Raw genomic sequence first — 21,945 nt, 5'->3', positions numbered from 1 at the left:
CAAATGTGAAGGTGAATGACCTCTTCCTTCATTAATAAAAGCCTCCTTTATTTGATTCTCATCAATAACTGAGTAGAAACCTCACCTTATAAGTCGGTTTTATGAGGTTGAGTTCATTCACAGGTCCATTACCTAGGAGTTTGAAGAATTGCTCCAATCTCATAAGAGTTTTGCTACAACAAAACAATTTAACAGGAAATGTAACAGAGGATTTGGGTGTATACCCAAACTTGGATTACATAGACCTTAGTGAAAACAACTTTTATGGTCATCTTTCCCCAAATTGGGGAAAATGCCATAATCTCACAAGTCTCAAAATCTCCAACAACAATTTATCAGGTAGCATTCCAACAGAACTAAGTCAAGCAACCAATTTACATGTACTTCAATTGTCTTCAAATCACCACACAGGAGAGATTCCTGAAGATTTGGGTAATTTGACCTACTTGATCAAACTCTCTCTCAATATGAATAATCTTTCAGGAAATGTTCCTATACAAATAGCATCATTGCAAAGTCTTGACACCTTAGATCTTGGAGGAAATAACTTCTCTAGCTTAATTCCAAATCAACTTGGCAATTTGGTCAATTTATTAAATTTGAATTTGAGCCAAAATAAATTTAGGGAAAATATTCCATCCGAATTTGGTAAATTAAAATATCTTCGAAGTCTTGATCTGAGCATGAACATTTTGAGTGGAAAAGCTTAGAAACATTAAATCTCTCACACAATCATCTTTCTGGCGATCTCTCCAGTCTTGATGAGATGATAAGCTTGACATCTGTTGATATATCATACAACCAATTACAGGGTCCATTTCCAAACATTTTAGGCTTCCATATGGCTACCATTGAAGCATTGAGAAAAAATAAGGCTTGTGTGGTAATGTCTCAGGCTTGGAACCATGTCCAACATCACGTGACAAATCTCAAAATCATAAGACTAACAGTGTTATATTGGTACTTTTACCCATTGGTTTGGGGATTTTCATGCTAGCATTATTTGTCTTTGGGGTCTCATATCATCTTTGTAGAAGGTCAAAGACAAAGGAACATCCAAATGCAAAATCATCAGGCCAAAATATTTTTGCGATATGGAGTTTTGATGGAAAAATGGTGTATGAGAACATAATTGAAGCCACAAAAGAGTTTGACAATAAATATCTCATTGGAGTTGGAGGACAAGGAAGTGTTTACAAAGCTGAATTGCAAACAAATCAAATTGTTGCTGTTAAGAAATTCCATTCAGTACAAAATGGAGAAATATCTAATGTTAAAGCTTTCAAAAATGAAATTCAAGCTTTGACAGAGATTCGACATCGTAACATTGTAAGGCTATATGGGTTTTGTTCTCGTTCTCGATTCTCCTTTTAGGTGTACAAGTTCATGGAAAAGGGGAGCATAAATAATATTTTAAAAGACAATGAACATGCAATTGCATTTAATTGGACTAGAAGGATTGATGCCATTAAAGGTGTAGCAAATGCTTTATGTTATATGCATCATGATTGTTCACCCCCAATCGTTCATCGAGATATATCAAGCAAGAATGTTCTTTTGAATTTGGAGTATGTGGCTCATGTCTCAGATTTTGGAACAGCCAAGCTTCTTAATCCTAATTCAACCAATTGGACCTCATTTTTGGGAACTTTTGGATATGCTGCTCCAGGTTAATTCCTTTCCTCTTTTATATTTACAATATAATGATTTTGTATGTGTTATTTGATAGCCTTAAATTCTTGTACCAAAAGACTATGATGGATAGTTGTAGGTTTTATTTTAAGATAACTCTTAAAATTTTGTATAGAACTTGCATACACGATGGTTGTGAATGAAAAATATGATGTGTACAGCTTTGGGGTATTGACACTAGAAATACTTTTTGGAGAGCACCCTGGAGATTTTGTAACTTTGTTACTGTCTACATCCAATTGCATGGATTCAACACTTGATATTCCTTCGTTGATGGGTAAGTTAGATCAACGTCTCCCATACCCTACAAATATTGCTAAGGAGATAACTTTGATTGTAAGGATAGCAAATGCTTACTTGACTGAAAGCTCTAGTTCTCGTCCTACCATGGAGCAAGTTGTCAACTACTTTTCAGTGTAGAAATCATGTTCAATGGGTTAATTTCACATTGTCATGAAAGTTGAAGGATTGAATTTACCGAATGTGCTTCATTGTAATTTTATTTTTAGTTTTCATATTTCGTGTCACTTCTTCTATTTTGTATGAGTTTTGTTTGGTCATGTACTATTTAATTCGTGTATTTTGTTTAGTGTCGTGGGTTTGTTTAAAGAATTGTTCATTTTTCATATAGCTTTGGCATAGCAAAATCTTATAAGGTTGTGATATATATTTTGAATTGGAATTGGTTTTAATTTTATATGCTAGTAGTTTTGATAGACTTTGAATTATAATTTTTGTATTTTTGTCTCTTGAAACTTTTAATTAGTTTTGTCTAAATTGTATAATTTAAAAGTTATACAAAGAACATTAGGAAACATAAGGAAAAAATTAAGAAAGGATGCAAAGAACTGAGATAAAAGAGAAAGAGAACACCTCTCTAGCGTTGCAGAAAGAGTTATAGAAATGACAAAAAAAATACCCATAGGTGGTAGTCTAAACTAACTAATTATGGGCCACTTTTATCGCACCCATGGACAATATATTCCTGTACCTCAATAATTTCTTCCTACACCCTTATAATTCTTTTAATCCCAAAAATACCCTTCTAAATTTATGTTTTTTTTCCAATTCCTGATTATGAAATTTAGATATTTTTCAAATTATACAATTATATATATATATATATATATATATATATATATATATTCCATATTACAATTCGAATACAAAATTTGTATTTTGAATTATACCATTTAAAATACAAATTTTATATTTTGGATTATAAAAATTATATTCCACATATTATATGTCTTAAGTTTAGTAAATATGTTTCAGAAATTATTTTAATATGAGATTGTCTATTTTTTAAATCTAGCATTCACCAAATTATCAACATAATATTCCGTCTTATTATAAAAGTTGAATAACTCGAATTTCGTAATTTTGTATGGTAATCTCCTTTTTAAAAATAATTTTATTATATTATTTGAAATCATTTAATATACATAATTTTGTTTATTCCGTTTCAAATTTTGTTGATTTGTTTTTTTTTTTTATTATTTTATATAAAAATATAATTTATATAATTATATATATATTATTAAATGTAAATGCAAATAAATAAATAAATAAACTACAAAAAAATATTAATATATAAAAAATAAATATCTGCGAACAAATAATAAAACTAAACATACTAAAATTAATATAAACAATACATAAACATAAATAATTAAAATTTTCAAATATTCACAAATTGACACAAATCTTGAGAAAAGTAAGTAACAATAAACAATTATGTAAAAAAATGATTCATCTCGAATCACTCGAATCGAATCTCATTATTTGATATGTTAACTTGCTTCAAAATCAATCTTGTCACCTTCTTTGAAATAATTTAATATACATAAATTCTTCAATCCCGCTCTAAGTTTGGTTAATTTATTTGACACATTTTCTTTCACTATTTTGTATAAAAATATAATTTTATAATTATATATATATATATATATATATATATATAAATAAATAAATCTACATGTACATATAAATAAGAAAATAAATAAAAAAATTACAAAGAAAATATTAATGCATAAAAAATAAACGTCACCATATACAAATAATTAAAAAAACTAAATATACTAAAATTAGTATAAACAATGCATAAACTTAAATAATACACATAAATAAATTATTCAAGAATAACCAAAATTCTTTCATTATGTTCTAAGTTTTTTTATTTATTTATTTCAAATTTTATTTAAGTAGAACATTAAATATTTTAAATTTATATTTACTTAAGATTTTGAATAATTTAACAATTTTCTTTATCTATGACATTAAATATTGAGGGTTTTATTTTTTTAGCAATTTTGAATAATTTAGGAATTGAATTAAGTAGAACATTAAGAAATTTAGGTTTTTATATTTTTTTAGGATTTTAAAAAAATTATAAATTTTAGTTATTTTAGATCTTTGTTTAAGAATGAAATTAAATATTTTTGAAATTTTTTAACTTTTAATTTTTTATTTAAGAATAACATAATTATTTTTTGGATTCATATTAATTTAGGATTTTGAAAAACTTAGAAATTTTATTTGTTTTAAATTTTTATTTAAGTAGAACATAAAATAATTTAAAATTTTTAAAAACTTAAAATTTTTATTTATTTGAGATTTTTGTTTAAGTATGACATAAAATAAGTTAGTATTGATATTTATTTCGGATTTTGAATAATTTACGAATTTTATTTATTTCACATTTTTATTTAAGTAGAATATTCAATAATTTAGGATTTGTGTATTTAAAGGTTTGAATAATTTAGATATTGTATTTATTGCAAATATTTATTTAAGTAGGACATTAAATAATTTAGATTTGTATTTATTTAAGATTTTGAATAATTTATGAATTTCATTTATTTCAAATTTTAACATTTATGTATGATACTAAATAATTTAGGTATGTATTTATTTAGGATTTTGAATAAATTTGGAATATAATTTATTTTGGATTTTTATTTAAGTAGAAGATTAAATAATTTAGATTTTGTATTTATTTTGAATTTTAAAATTTTTATTTCTTTTAGGTTATTATTTAAGTATGAAATAAATTTATTAATTTAGGATTTGTATTTGTTTAGGATTTTGGAAAACTTGAAATTTTTATTAATTTTAGATTTTTATTCAAAAATGACATTAAATTAAATAATTTAGGATATCGATATATTTTAAATTTTGAATAATTTAATAATTTTATTGATTTTATTTTTTATTTAAAAATGATATTACAAATTTTTAGATTTTTATTTCTTTAGGATTTTGAAAATTTTAGAAATTTTATTTAATAATTTCAGATTTTGTCTAAGAAAGGTAAAGTTTTAAGAGTTCAGAGGAGTGATTGACATTGCAAAAGTTTATTATTAAACCTTATGAGGTCCTTAATGATTAAGTGCAATAGGATTTAAGTTTGGATTGATAAAAACGTATAAATACCTTTTTAAATTAATAATTTATTATATAACTCGGGTTAAGTTTTCTTTTAATAACCAATATTATTTTATTTTATTCATTAATTTCTCAATATTATAATTTATATTTTGTTCATAAAATCATATGAAATGAAAATCAAAACTAATAAATTCGTTATTACTTGAAAGTCTTTATTTATGATTTTGTTTATGATATAATCTGTATATTTGTTTGTCTATATTAACAAAAATATACTATGAATTACTTATCAAGATTATTTTTTTTTAAAAAAAACGAAGACGGTAAACATTGTAAAATGTAAAATTCAGATTAAATTTAAAATAACAAAGAACAAAATACATAGAAATTACATTAGATTTAAATTCTACACTATTAAATAATAAATAAATTCCTAAAATAAATGTATTAATCCTATTTCTATTTCTATCAGCAACACTTTAATTAATAATTTGTCTTTTTCACCAAATACACGTGTGCTTCTGTCTCTCCTTACCTACAAAAAGAAAAAAAAAATGTGTGTTTCTTTAAGAAAATAAGAATATAGAATTGGGCACAACAAATTATGCGAACTACTAGAAAAAATAACTATCAATATGACAAATTATTGAATACATGAATTCAAGTTTTGCAAGTATTTAAAGTAGTGAGATTCTCTACAGAGACTTGAATTTGGAGTTAGGCACATAACTTGATGCAAGTACTCCACCAATAAAATAAAAGAACATTACAATGATACTTAAAATAAGTGAACAATAAAGTATAAAGTACCAAGTATCAATACACACGACAATCAAAATTGAACACTGAACTCGTCAGAAATAATATAATACACATAATAAAGTATCAATGAATACACATCACAATCCAAATTGGACACTGAACTCAACAAAAATATCCACAAAAGCAATATCATTTAACAATTTGTATAAAATTGCATGATTAGTTTTTATCATATTTTGTAGAACAATAATGTTAGTTAACTAAAAAGAATACAACATACCTCACCACAGATGTTCATAGAGTTGAATCTGCCCTTGGTTGGCAACCTAGTATTGTCATCCAAATCTGAAGCTGACATGCTCTGAAGCATTAAAGAAAGAATACCAAATAGAACATTTTGTTAAGTTACATAATATATTACTAATATTACTAATTACTAAGGTCCGAAAAATGGAGTGATATTATAAGGCCCAACTAAAAAAATGGATTGATATTATAAGGCCCAACTCAGAAAAAATGTTGTGAGATGATACTTAGTAGTAAGATTTAATGAATGTAATAATGAATACATAGGAAGTGAAGAGCAGTAAACCATCATTACACATAATTAGTGATGGAAACATAAACAAATTTCAACAAAATAAACTTTCAAAGTTAGATCAAATGAACAAATTAGATGAAGAAAAAAGGAACATCAGATTGCAAAAAAACAAACCGTTAATGAGATGAACTGAATGAACATAAAAGCTAAGTTTAGGAAACACTGAACAAATAAGAATACAAACTACAGAAAACAAAAAGAATGAGATGAACAAAATGAACATAAAAGATAAATGCAAGAAACATTGAACAAAAAAGAAAACAAACTACAAAAAACGAAAATAATGAGATGAACAAAATGGACAAAAAAGCTAACTGCAAGAAATACTGAACAAAATAGAAAAATATACAAAAAAACGAAAGAATGAGATGAACAAACTGACCAAAACCAATAAACGCAAGAAACATTTATCAGAAAAGAAAAACAATTGCAGAAAACCCAAAAAATGAGATGAACAAAATGGATAAAAAAAAGAAAAAATGCAAGAGATACTGAATAGAAATTTTTTTTGCAGAAAACGAAAAAAATGGGGTGATGTTCTTGTCTAGAAAACCCAAGCAACTTTGATAAAAAAAAAACACTTTTATGTTGTGAAAAGATGTAACACAGAGAAGCAACAATATAAAGAACAATGGAGTAAAGAAACTGTAAAAGAGATAAAGAAAATCGAAAAAAAACATCAAAAGCAAAACTTTGATAAGAATACCCAAAATAAATCATTTTTATGTTGCGAAAAAACCTAACAAATAGAGAAACAACAATATCAAGATCAATGGAGCGAAAAAACCGTAAAAGAGATGAAGAGAATCGACAGAAATATCAAAAGCAAGAAACTTTGATAAGAGAACTCAAAATAAATCATTTTTATGTTGCGAAAAAACCTAACAAACAGAGAAACAACAATATCAAGATTAGTGGAGCAAAGAATGGAATGATATTGGATTGAAGGCCTGATATTCGACAACAAAAAACATAAAATATAACTGGAGAAAACAAACAAAAAACATTTTGGAAAACAATATGAAGAGGTATGATATGAATGCACCAAAAAATTAAAAGAAATGATAAAAGACACACCTTTTGTTCGGAAAAGATAAAAGTTCAGAACTTTGATAAGAAACCCTAAGAACAATGTTAAACATAAGAAATAGAGAACCAAGAATATAAACATAAATAAAAGTGCAGAAAAAGAAAATAAACATATTTTGGAAAACAATTTGAAGAGGTATGATATGGATGCACCAAGAAATGAAAAGAAATGCTAAAATAATCACCTGTTCTTCGGAAAAAATAAAAGTTCACAATTTTAATAAGAAACCCTAACAACAACACAAAATATAAGAAACACAAAATGAAGAACATAAAACAAACTGGAGAAAACGCAAAAAAAAAAAACATTTTGGCAAACAATATGAAGAAGTATGATATGAATGCACAAAAAAAATTAAAAGAAATTATAAAAGACTCACCTTTTGTTGGGAAAATATAAAAGTTCAGAACTTTGAACAGACACCCTAAGAACAACGCTAAACATAAGAAACAACCAAGAACATAAATAAAAGTGTAGTGCAAAAAACACAAATAAAAATATTTTGTCAAACAATCTGAAGATGTATGATATGGATGAACCAAGAAATGAAAAGAAATGCTAAAATAATCACTTGAGAAACACAAAACGAAGAACATAAAACAAACTGGAGAAAACGCAAAAAAAAAAAACATTTTGACAAATAATTTGAAGAGGTATGATATGAATGCACAAAAAATTAAAAGAAATGATAAAAGACTCACCTTTTGTTGGGAAAAGATAAAAGTTCGAAACTTTGAACAAAAACCCTAAGAAGAACGCTAACATAAAAAACCGAGAACCAATAACATAAATAAAAGTGTAGTGCAGAAAATGCAAATAAAAATATTTTGTCAAACAATCTGAAGAGTTATGATATGGATGCACCAAGAAATGAAAAGAAATTCTAAAATAATTACTTGTTCTTCGGAAAAGATAAAAAGTTCACAACTTTGATGAGAAACCTTAACAATAGTGAAAAAAATAATTAAGAAACACAAAATGAAGAGCATAAAAACAATTCAAGAAAACGCCAAAAAAATAAATAAATTTGGTAAACAATCTGAAGAGGTATGATATGGATGCACCAAAAAATGAAAAGAAATGATAAAAGACTCACCTTTTTATTCGAAAAAATGAAAGAAGAAATGATAAATTAATGGGTCTTTGTCTATGAGAACTTATATAAACTCAGAAACCCATGGTGTTGCCCATTTCAAAATTCAAACAAAAATCGCGCGAAGTGAAACATACCTAAAATAAGAGATTTGCAATGTTGGTAACGTAATGAGCAGAAGGTGTGCAGTTGCCAAATTGGTGAAAGAGAAGACAAAGTAGATGAAAGTAAGGTCAAAGTTTTGGAGTGAAAGGAGAAGGTTAAACTTTTGGTAATGGAGGAAATGAATAGGGTGAGACGAAGGGGTGTGTATATGACCACACTGGTGCAGAAACATAAAACAAGTGCGGCTATTTCGATATTCCCATATTTGAAACATGTTCTTCGAATACTTTAGGTGGGAGACCTTTAGTCATCGGATCCGCAAGCATATTTTTAGTACTAATATACTCAACACAAAGCTTATTTTCCTCAACTCGCTCACGTATGAACAAGTACTTTGTATCAAGATATAATCCAGCGCCACTCGAATTGTTATTGTTCGAAAAACTAACGGCATTTGAGTTATCACCATAAAGCTTCAATGGCCTGGAAATGGAGTTAATGACTTTGAGTCCAGCGATAAGATTTCGCAACAACATTCCATGACAAGTTGCATTGTACACTGCAACATATTCTGCCATCATTGTTGAGGTTGTTGTTAATTGTTGCTTATGACTCTTCCATGAGATAGGCCCGCCTGCTAACATAAAGATATACCCAGAAGTGGATTTCTTGTCATCTTTGCATTTTGCAAAATCAGAGTCAGAATAACCCACCACTTCTAAACTGTCACTTCTCCTATAGGTCAACTTATAGTCTTTTGTGCCTTGTAGATATCGAAGTACTTTCTTAGCTGCTTTCCAGTGATCTAGACCAGGATTAGATTGATACCAGCCTAGCATTCCAACAATGTACGCGATATCCGGACGAGTACAAACTTGATCATACATAATGCTTCCAACTACAGATGCATAAGGTATCATCGCCATTTGCTCTTTTTCAGCCTCTATTTTCGGACATTGGAAAGAACCGAAAACATTTCCCTTAATTATTGGAGCCATAAAAGGAGAGCAATGCTGCATGTTATAACGAGTGAGGACACGGTCAAGGTAGGCCCTTTGGGATAATCCCAAAATCCCCTTAGCTCTATCTTGGTATATTTCGATGCCAATAACATAAGCGGCCTCTCCGAGATCCTTCATGTCAAAATTATGCAAAAGTATGCGCTTTGACTCATGCAACATGTCTATACTATTACTTGTCAATAGAATGTCATCTACGTAAAGGACAAGTATAGTAAAGTTGCTCCCACTCATCTTGAGGTAGGTGCATTGATCCACTTGATTCTTAAGGAAACCTTGTTTCTTCATGACTTCATCAAACTTTATGTACCATTGCCGTGAAGCTTGCTTCAGCCCGTAAATGGATTTCTTCAACTTGCAGACTAAGTGTTCTTGACCTTCAAGTTTAAAACCTTCTGGTTGTTGCATGTACACGTCTTCATACAAGTCGTCGTTAAGGAAAGCAGTCTTGATGTCCATCTGATGTAGCTCTAGATCAAAGTGAGCTACGAGGGCCATTACGATCCTTAAGGAATCTTTTCGAGAGACAGGTGAAAAGGTCTCTTGATAATCAATTCCCTCTTTCTGAGTGAACCCTTTTGCAACCAATCTTGTTTTGAAGCGTTCAATGTTTCCATTCTGATCTAGGTTGGTTTTGAACACCCATTTAGATTCTACGGGTTTTACTCCGTCGGGTAATTCTACTAGATCCCAAACATTGTTTTTCTTCATGGAGTCAAGCTCATCGAGCATGGCATTATTCCATTCAGAAGACTGATCACTATTAATGGCTTCATTGTAAGAGGTAGGATCAGTATACCTTCCGGCATCCATTTCTGCTTCAGTCAGGTAGGTTACATAATCATCAAAATTTGTAGTAGTTTTAGTTCTAGATGACCTCCTGAGCTGATTAGCGGGTTCTGCATTGTACTGATGTTTGTCATTCAGGGTGCCTTCATTCTCGGATGGATTCAGAGTAGCATCAGGTTCTGAGCGTGGAGTAGGTGGTGCAGTGACGCGCGGAGTGGGTACAAGAGGAGTGATCAGAGGCAAATTAGTAGTCGATGTAGATCTCCCCCCCGCCTCTTGTACTTCTAGTAAATCCAGGTAAGGATTGTCACTGCTCCCACTAATCTTGAAATCCTCTAGGAAATGAGCATGCTTGGTTTCTACAATGCGGGTGACGTGGGAAGGACAATAAAATCTATAACCCTTTGAGTGATCGGGATACCCGATGAAGTGACAAGTTACTGTTTTCATGTCAAGCTTCTTTAAGAAAGGGTTATAAACTTTAGCTTCAGCAAGGCAGCCTTATACTTTCATATATCTAAGACTCGGTTTCCTTCTAGTCCAAAGTTCATAAGGAGTTTTAGGGACAGATTTGGAAGGAACTCTATTGAGTATATGGACAAATTTGCTGTTGAGTGTGCAAATATATTATTATATATGGTCTGGAGACTGGATCATCACTTGTACCTTGGAAGACAGAGCCTAGGTAATGCTCATCCACTAGTACACAATTCGCTACTGTACTGGTAGTCTTCTAATCCTTCGAAGTCCTTTCCTTCGTTGTGTATGTACTCTGTCGGTCGGGGTACCTGCGATTGCACTCCGACGCTCAAGTCAGTGCTAGTGTTTTAGTATGTTATCTCAGGATATGAAAAACGTTCATTTTCTACCTTTTGAAGTTTTATTTATAAGTTGGCTTGGGCCTCCACGTATGGATGTGGGTCAGACAATCCGTTCACCAAGACGTGTGTAGTGGTCTTCAGATTGTGTGTGGTTGTTTCCTGATATCACGGGAGTGTATCTCGAAGTGTCTTTTGACTCATTCAACTTCAATTACAACTGCTTTATTACGCATTTGTTATATTATGTGTTGTTTGACTCGGTCGTCCGGTATCGATCGGTAGCATGCTGCTAGCTTACAGTATTACAACACCTTATTTAGATCTTCTTCCTGTGGTGACTTAGTTACCATCTATAACTTTTGTGTTCTATTATAAAATATTTATATGTCGATTATACTAATTATACTATCTACATGTTGATTATAAAATATTTATGCTTTCTTATTTTATTCAAGATGGATGTACCCGTTATTAATTTTATCAATTTTTTCTTCTAATAAAATGCTGTGTTGCTTTCCATTTTGTCCTATATTAACGTCTTATATAATTTGGAAGTACCTATAGACTCTTGACTAAGAAAGGTCCTAGATTCATGCAGAACAACAAAATTATATTTTCTTCATACATTTAATTTTGAAAAGTATTTATTTTAATAAAATATTACACTATCTACCGTTTAAAGAAAATATACAAATATAATTTAATTTTATCAAACATTTTTAATTTAATAGGTAATGACGTCAACTACCCAAAGACTTATAATTTCATTCGTGGTTAAATCATATCCACAAATCACGTCCAATTTCAGATTCAGTCTTTCAAATAATAATGAAAATTTTCATTTTTATTAAATAATGAGAAGAAGAATACTGAATATGAATTTTCTCATAAACCTTATATAAACCTGTGAAAGTTGAAGCATCTTCAATTCATTCTTAACTTGGGTTCTCTTAGAGAATCAGTGATTGAAGAATCGATCCATAGAAGCCATGGTGTTCTTATTTCCAACGTTTCAGTCCATGAAGCGGCTATCATCATGGTTGCTTCTACTTGCAATGGTCAATTCTGTCCATGCAGCAGTGTATTCCTCACTCTCATCACTTCAACACACAGAAGCAAACGCTCTGTTGAAGTGGAAAGCAAGCCTTGACAACCCAAGTCAGACATTGCTATCTTCATGGCATGGCAACAGTTCATGCAACTGGCTTGGAATTTCTTGTGACTACTCAGGATCAGTCTCCAACATTAATCTTACAGACATTGGATTATCTGGAACGCTTCAAACTCTCAATTTTTCAACACTTCCAAACATTCTCACTCTAGATATGAGTCACAACTCCTTGAGTGGAAGCATTCCTCCTCAAATTGGAGTGTTATCCAAACTCACTCATCTTGATTTAAGTAACAATCATCTCACTGGACCAATTCCTTCTGAAATAACTCATTTGGTCAGTCTTCACATTTTATATCTGGAAAATAATGTTTTCAATGGTTCTATTCCCGAAGAAATAGGTGAATTACGGAATTTGAGAGAGATTACCATTCGATCTGCCATTCTCACAGGGACAATCTCAAATTCTATTGGAAAGCTATCATTCTTGTCAAATCTTTATTTGTGGAATTGCAGTCTCACAGGTTCTATTCCCAAATCTATTGGAAATTTGAGCAGTCTGTTAACTATAGAGTTTTCCTTAAACAATCTTTATGGACTTATTCCACACGAAATTGGGAATTTGTCAAACTTACAGCTTTTGGCAGTTGTAGGTAATAACTTACATGGTTCTATTCCTCAAGAAATAGGTAAGTTGCAGAACCTAAATGGTATATTTATGAAGAACAACAATTTATCTGGTAATATTCCTGTGGAAATTGGGAAGTTGGTCAACTTGAAAAGGTTATCGGTTTTCAATAACAGGCTTTCAGGTTCTATTCCTCAAGAAATTGGAATGATGACAAATTTGGTTGACCTTGATTTGTCTCTTAACTCTTTGTCAGGTGCAATTCCCTCTACAATTGGAAATTTGAGCAAGTTAGTCTATTTGTACATGTATGCCAACAATCTATGTGGATTCATTCCTAATGAATTGGAAAAACTCCATTTTCTTCTAACGATCCAATTGTTAAAAAATAATCTTTCTGGGCCAATTCCATCTTCCATTGGTAACTTGGTTAATTTGGAATCTATTCTCCTTCAAGAAAACAAACTCTCCGGAACAATTCCTTCGACTATTGGTCACTTGACAAAGCTCACCACACTTGGTTTGTCCCTTAACTCTTTGACAGGTACAATCCCCTCTACAATTGGAAATTTGACAAAGCTCACCACACTTATTTTATTGTCAAATAAGCTTGGCGGATACATTCCAATAGAAATGAATATGTTAAATAACCTGGAAAGTTTGCAATTATATGACAATAATTTCATTGGTCATTTGCCTCACAACATTTGCTTAAGTGGAAAGTTGACAAATTTAGTGCTGGCAGAAACTATTTCACAGGTTCATTACCTAAGAGTTTGAAGACAACAAAATCATATGACAGGAAATATAACAGAAGATTTGGGTGTATACCCAAACATGGATTACATAGACCTAAGTGAAAACAACTTTTATGGCCATATTTCTCCAAATTGGGGGAAATGCCATAATCTCACAAGCCTCAAAATCTCCAACAACAATTTATCAGGTAGCATTCCAACAAAACTAAGTCAAGCAATCAATTTACATTTACTTCAATTGTCTTCAAATCACCTCACAGGAGACATTCCTGAAGATTTAGGTAATTTGACCTATTTGATTAAACTCTCTCTCAATATGAATAATCTTTCAGGAAATATTCCTATACAAATAGCATCATTGCAAAATCTTGACACCTTAGAGCTCGGAGCAAATAACTTTTCTGGCTTAATTCCAAATCTACTTGGAAATTTGGTCAATTTATTAAATTTGAATTTGAGCCAAAATAAATTTAGAGAAAATATTCCATGAGTTAGGTAAATTAAAATATCTTCGAAGTCTTGATCTGAGCATGAACATTTTGAGTGGAAAAATACCACCAATGTTGGGAGAGTTGAAAAGCTTAGAAACATTAAATATCTCACACAATCATCTTTCAGGCGATCTCTCCAGTCTTGATGAGATGATAGGCTTGACATCTATTGATATATCATACAACCAATTACAGGGTCCACTTCCAGACATTTCAGGCTTCCATACGGCTACCATTGAAGCATTGAGAAATAATAAAGGCTTGTGTGGTAATGTCTCAGGCTTGGAACCATGCCCAACATCACGTGACAAATCTCAAGATCAGAAGATTAACAGTGTCATATTGGTACTTTTACCCACTGGTTTGGGCATTTTCATGCTAGCATTATTTGTCTTTGGAGTCTCATATCATCTTTGTAGAAGGTCAAAGACAAAAGAACATCCGGATACAGAATCATCAAGCCAAAATCTTTTTGCGATATGGAGTTTTGATGGAAAGATGGTGTATGAGAACATAATTGAAGCCAGAGAAGAGTTGACACTAAACATCTCATTGGAGTTGAAGGACAAGGAAGTGTTTACAAAGCTGAATTGCAAACAAATCAAATTGTAGCTGTTAAGAAATTCCATACAGTACAAAATGGAGAAATGTCCAATGTTAAAGCTTTCAAACGTGAAATTCAAGCTTTGACAGAGATTCGACATCGTAACATTGTGAGATTGTATGGGTTTTGTTCTCATTCCCGATTCTCATTTTTGGTGTATGAGTTCTTGGAAAAAGGGAGCATAGACTATATTTTAAAAGACGATGAACAGGCAATTGCATTTAACTGGAATAGGAGGATTGATGCCATTAAAGGTGTTGCAAATGCTTTATGCTATATGCATCATGATTGTTCACCCCCAATCGTTCATCGAGATATATCAAGCAAGAATGTTCTTTTGAATTTGGAGTATGTGGCTCATGTCTCAGATTTTGGCACAGCGAAGCTTCTTAATCCTAATTCAACCAATTGGACCTCATTTGTGGGAACTTTTGGATATTCTGCTCCAGGTTAATTCCCTTGCTTTTCTATACTAACAATATAATTATTTTGTAAGTTTTCTTTGATTGTCTTAAATTCTTGTACCAAAAGACTATGATGGATAGTTGTAGGTTTTGTTTTATTTTAGGAAATATTATGATAACTCTTTTAATTTTGTACAGAACTTGCATACACGATGGATGTGAATGAAAAATGTGATGTGTACAGCTTTGGGGTATTGGCACTAGAAATACTTTTTGGAGAGCACCCTGGAGAATTTGTAAATTTGTTACTGTCTACATCCAATGCCATGGATTCAACACTTGATATTTCGTCGTTGGTGGGTAAGCTAGATCAACGTCTTTCATACCCTACAAATATTGCTAAGGAGATAGTTTTGATTGTAAGGATAGCAAATGCTTGCTTAACTGAAAGTCCTAGTTCTCGTCTTACCATGGAGCAAGTTGTCAATTACTCTTCAGTGTAGAAATCATGTTCAATGGGTTAATTTCACATTGTCATGAAAGTTGAAAGGTTGAATTTATGGAATATGTTTCATTTTAATTCTATTTCTTGTCTTCATATTTCATGTCAGTTCTTCTGTTTTGTATGAGTTTGGTTTGGTCTTGTACTATTTAATTGGTGTATTTTGTTCAGTGTTGTGGGTTTGTTTAAAGAATGTTCCCTTTTCATATAGCTTTGGTTGGCATGACAAAATCTTATAAGATTGTGATATATATTTTGAATTGAAATTGGTTTTCATTTTATATGCTACTAGCCTTGGTAGGCTTTGAATTAAAATTTTGTATTTTTTTCTCTTGATACTTTTAATTAGTTTGTCTAAATTGTATAATTTAAAAGTTATTCGCGAAATACATTATTTAAAAAAGTCAAAATAAAATTCAAAATACTCCACATGGCAGTTAAAGAAAACATAATGAAAAGATTAAGAGGGGATGCAAATGAACGGGAGAAAAGAGTGAAGAACAAAAGAGAAAGAAAATATTATAGGAGTAATTTTGTATTTTAATCATCTTTTGAAATAGAAAAAAAAAATACACATAGTTGTAGTCCAAGCTAACTAATATGGGCTACATTTAGTGGCACCCATGGACAACTTATTCCTGTAGTTTCACCATCCTATGAAGGTGCAGGATGAAACAATGGGGGTGGAGGAAGAAATAGTCCACCCAATCTATTCTGACTATAGCCCATTTCTTTTTACTAAAACACATTTTTATATCTTTATACAGAAAGGAAGTTTCCGTGGAGGTGTTCACTCCAATACAAAACAAATTTGTGTTTAATATAATTTTCTAAATAAAATTGAAACACATTTACGTTTTAAGAAAACATTATTCTTTTATCTTTTCTCTCGTTATTGTAAATATCTCACAATTTTTCATACTTCATTTGTTTATTTAATTTATTCTTTTAAATAAAAAAGAGTAAAACAAACACTTTATATTTTTTAAAAAAGAGATTACATCACGATTCTGTATTAACACCAATTTCTTAAATATTTAATAAACATTAACATACATACAATTATAGTGTCTTAAGCTTTGTGCAGCATATAGATTCTTGTTAAAATAGTATTTTAGTATGTGCATAATAAATATTTATCTTTATATAATTACAAGTTATAATAAATAGAAATCTTTAAAAATATAAATTATATTTATATTTACAATGCATACTTTAAATTTAATTAAATAAGTTTATCTTTTAAATCGTGGAGGATGTCGAGAACATAACAAAAACGAGGATAAAAAATTGAAAATGAGGAAATAAGTTGTAAATTTTGTTTCCCAATAAATTTTAGCCAATAAAGGAGAGGATAGAGGATATTTAAGAAAAAAATATTAACATATTGTGTTGAGAAAAAAATTGAATTATATAGTGAACCTAAAAGATTATATAAAGATTATTTGGTTAAATATCAAATATAATTTTTAAAATAACGAAATTTTATAATAAAAAAAACTATAATGATATTTTTTGAAAATTTTTAAATTATATTTACACGTTTTTTAACACTAAAAAAAAGGTTTATTATCGTGGACAAAAAAGGGACCCGAAGTATGAAAAACCTACGCAAAATGTTTATTATCGTCGGCATAGCGTTAATAAGAATTTTGAAGCTAATATACTCTAAGTAAAGATATTGGCAGGTGTGGGCGACACATGACGGGTGTTTATTGCGTAGGTGAAGCGTGAACTTAGCCTACAAGGAGTTTAAAAATGTGAGTTTGACCCACGCTAAGCTGCGAGAAGGACACACAATAAGCGTAGGCTAAGCCTTCATGTTGGCCACAAATTAGCGTAGGCTTAACCTTCAAAATATTTTTATATTATTTATTTGAAAAAGTGTAGGCTTAGCCTACAAGTTTGACACAAGAATTTCAAATAACAGTTTCTAGTTTCCAGTTTGAAATATATTTTTATTGAAATAAATCAATTTTAAAAAAAAAACTATTTTTTTATTAAAATAAATTAATTTTAAAATTACATTAACTAATGTGAAATCAATTTTAAATTACTCTATTTTTCTTTTTCTTATTGCATTTATCCTATTTTTATCTATTTTATTTTTTTCAATATAATTATTCAAGATAAAATTATTTTAGGAAGCAATCTAATATGAAGAAATGTTTTTCTTACTAAAAAATTTTATTTATAATTTTTTTTTTATATTTTTTACTTGTCTTGAAAATTGAATATTGTTTTTTTCTATATATGAGCTTACTGGATACAACTGTTAGTTTTACAATTGAGCTTGTATTTTTCAATTTAATAACATTAAAAAAATCATGCCAAACATCATGAAACTCATGGTGCAGACTTTGATAATATCAATGTATATTATATCTTTTTAAGAACGGTTTCTATTACTAAGAAACAATGTTGTGTGGCATAGTCCAACCTAAAAACCTATGGTCTAGCTCTGAAAACTATAGCTTTACAATATCCATACCCTGTAGAGATTATTTCACATTCACAGCAAAGATCTAAGCTTTATGAACACACACAGTATGTTACCATTGTGAGGCAACATTCACAATCAGTATAACCTTCCCAGTGAAATCATTCAGCACTAGTGCAAAAAGATTAAAAGAATACTCCTTATTAAGTGTGGGTTTGCGATTAAACGCATTTGTAAAAAACGCGGTTTTACTCTAGAACCGCATTTGTAAATGCTTTTTACCCTAAAAATTTGAAGCGTGCCACTCCAGTTTCACACTTTCACTTTCTTCTCCGCTCTGGCCTTCGTTTCCACTGTTCTTGCGCTCACGTCTTCTGCATTTTCCTTCCTTTCACCATTGTAAGTTTCGCGAACCTCTTCATTCATTTTCGTTCCTTACTTCGTTGGCATTGGCATTTTCGTTTCTTACTTTGTTGGCGCATTAGCATTTTAGGTTACTGTTCCATTGTAATTGCTGCTTCATATTTGGTCTTCGCTGGTCTGTCCCTGCTCCGCCACCGCCACTGCTTCCGCCGCCGCCGTTGTCGTGTGCCTCTGCCACTCCGATCACCAGCAACCTTGGTTCACGGAAAGGTTGGTGTTCTATTTAAAAATTTTTGAATTTTTATTTAATATTTTGAATTTATATTTTTGTGTATTATAATTTATATATTATTATATATAAATTTGTATTATATAATTTGTATTTTCTTAAATTTATATTATATATTTAGTTAGTTGTTAATTACGTTTTAATAAAAGTTTTATGTTATGTTAGTTGTTACTTTTAGAATAGAATTATCGTGTTTGGATTGAGTCCGGGGGTGTTCGACTGATGAGAATCAAATAAAGGAGGCTTTTATTAATGAAGGGAGAGGTCATTCACCTACACATTTGAAGTTCTTCCTTCTAGTCTTTTCAAAATTAAAAAGAAGACATAAAATAAAGAGAGGATCAAGCCATAAAGCCAAAGAAGTCTACAAGCTTTCAAGAATAGGCTTCATTTAAATATCTCTCTTTATAGTTTCTTTTATAAATTTGTAAATAATATAGAATGTTTAAATACATAGTTTTTAGGAAAGGTGCTTAGAGGGAAACCTTAGATACCTCTTTTGTAAAAGCATCTTTAGGCTTTAGTTTAGAATTTTCTAGAAGGTGACTCTTCATGCTTCACTTTAGGTGCTAGAAGTGAGTAGCATGCAAGGGACTTTTGGTTAGCTTGTTTTGTAAGCTTCATGACCAGCCCTTGCTCCTATAAAAGGAGGGCTTAGGTCCTTCATAATGCAGATTTGGAATTTGTAGTAAAGAAACTCTCCCAATTTGGTGATTGAGTGAGTGAGATTTGATTTCTCCTCTTCCTAGTCTCATCTTGAGTGCCTTGGTTCTCTCAAGTGGCGGCATTGCACACTTATCTTGGAGCATTCACACTTCAAGTGGCGTGTTCATCAACCAAGAACTACAACCACATAAGTCCTCTTTCTTCTCCATCTTCTCATTCCATTTTCGTGCCTATTTGAATTCCTAAACATGTCTTAGGTTCCTTTCTTGCTTTCTATTCGGTGTTCTTGCTTATTTTCATGTTTCAATCGGTTCATCTTCTTTCTCCTTGGATTTGTTCGGTGCATTTCAGTTTTGAAGCATTTTAATCGGTTCATTTCATTTGTTAAGCAATTTAATCGGTTCATTTGCATTTTTACATCTTTTAATCGGTTCAATTGGCAAGAAATGGGTCTTCCATGTGAGTTTGGTGTTTGGTGCAAGTTTTGGTGAGTTCTTGAAACTTAGAACATTGATCCAATTCTATTAAAAGTGCCTAAGCTATCTCCAACTCAAGTTGATTCCATAAAATGTCAAAGAATCATCTATATCTTGCTATTGGAATCACATCATCGACCCTCGGCAAATGTGTGAGATAGAATACTAATTATTAAAAAATCCTAACTATTCCAGAATATATAATGGATCGAGGTTGAATTAATGTTGTTCGTATAAGTGATGAGTACGAAAGGGGAGTAGAGGAATTTATACAATTTACGCAGCGTAACGCGATTATTAGTGGTCATGATGGAGCAAAGATCAGGTGTCTATGCGTTAACTGTTTGAATGGAAGGATACTGGATGTGAATATCATGAGGGAACACCTGTTATGTGATGGGTTTCTTCGATCTTATACAACTTGGACATGGCATGGTGAATTATTAAATTTACCACGTGTTTCCGTAACTGAAGAATATGTGGGTTCTACCATGGATGAAGCAGTACACGATGATGGAGATGATGATCGATTGGAGGACATGATTCGTGACGTGGGAGCTGAGTGTTTTGCAAAAGCCCATGGATATGGAAGTATGTCAAGAGATGCATAGACTCCTTTGTATCCTGGATCAACTAACTTCACATGGTTGTCGGCGGTGTTAAGATTGATGAATTTGAAGGAAATAAACGGATGGACTGATAAAAGCTTCACGGAATTGCTCCAGCTATTGAAGGATATGCCTCCAGAGGGAAATACTCTACCTAATCGTAATTACGAGGCCAAAAAGATTCTTTGTCCAATGGGTATGGAGTACAAAAAGATACATGCATGTCCTAATGATTGTATATTATACCGGAAAGATTTTGAATTGTTGAAAAGTTGTCCGAGGTGTGGGTTATCACATTATAAGTTAAAACAAAAAGATGATGATTCTATTGATGAGATGGAAAAGCATGGACCCCCAATGAAAGTTATGTGGTATCTTCCCATCATTCCAAGGATGAAGCGTTTGTTTGCAAACCCAGACGATGCTAAGAATCTTAGATGGCATGCAGATGAGAGGAAATGCGATGGCATGTACCGACATCCAGCTGATTCTATTCAATGGAAGAAATTTGACGATGACTTTCCAGAGTTTGGTAAAGAATCGAGAAATATCCGACTTAGTTTAGCTACAGACGGAATGAATCTGTTTGGTAATGAGTACAAATCACAGTTCATGGCCTGTATTACTAGTTATTTACAACTTACCTCCTGGATTGTGCATGAAATGAAAATACATGATGTTGTCTATGATGATATCCGGTCCGAAACAACCAGGGAATGATATTGATGTTTATCTAAGTCCCCTAATTGAAGATTTGAAGTTAATGTGGGACCAGGGTGTTGAAGTATTTGACGGATTTGCTAATGAAACTTTCAAGCTTCATGCCATGTTATTTTGCACCATCAATGACTTTCCGACATATGGTAACTTATCAGGTTATAGTGTTAAGGGTCACAAAGCGTGTCCAATATGTGAAGAAGACACTGCTTCTCAACAATTGAAACATGGAAGGAAAACAATATATCTTCGGCATCGGAGGTTTCTTAGAAGTCATCATCCTTACCGGAGGTTGAAAAAAGCCTTTAATGGACACCAAGAGGGTAGTGGTCCACCAACTCCATTAACCGGTGTTGAGGTTTACGAAAAGGTAAATAACATAGACCACACCTTCGGTAAGTAAAAAAAAAGTCATCTGTGACAAATATTTGGAAGAAGAAATCAATCTTCTTTGATCTTCCGTACTGGTCGAGGTTAGAAGTCAGACATTGTATAGATGTAATGCATGTTGAGAAGAATGTGTGTG

The 21,945-nt window shown here is 31.2% G+C and overlaps 1 protein-coding gene and 1 pseudogene across 1 annotated transcript; both read left to right on the top strand.

The window, feature by feature from the left end:
- Positions 1 to 101: 101 nt before the first annotated feature.
- Positions 102 to 2,384, top strand: LOC137830899 (MDIS1-interacting receptor like kinase 2). Its single transcript, XM_068638301.2, is given in 4 exon segments — positions 102 to 699; positions 702 to 869; positions 872 to 1,669; positions 1,808 to 2,384. Coding segments are annotated over 4 exon segments (1,869 nt in total). The 3' UTR covers positions 2,113 to 2,384.
- A 9,967-nt stretch (positions 2,385 to 12,351) lies between these two features.
- Positions 12,352 to 15,882, top strand: LOC150023335 (uncharacterized; annotated as a pseudogene).
- The last annotated feature ends 6,063 nt before the right edge of the window (positions 15,883 to 21,945 follow it).

This window comes from Phaseolus vulgaris, chromosome 11 (assembly GCF_051622355.1).
Source record: "Phaseolus vulgaris cultivar YP4 chromosome 11, ASM5162235v1, whole genome shotgun sequence".
Taxonomy (NCBI): Eukaryota; Viridiplantae; Streptophyta; class Magnoliopsida; order Fabales; family Fabaceae; genus Phaseolus; species Phaseolus vulgaris.
The sequence above is the reverse complement of the archived record's forward strand: the minus strand, read 5'-3'. Positions and strand labels throughout refer to the sequence as shown.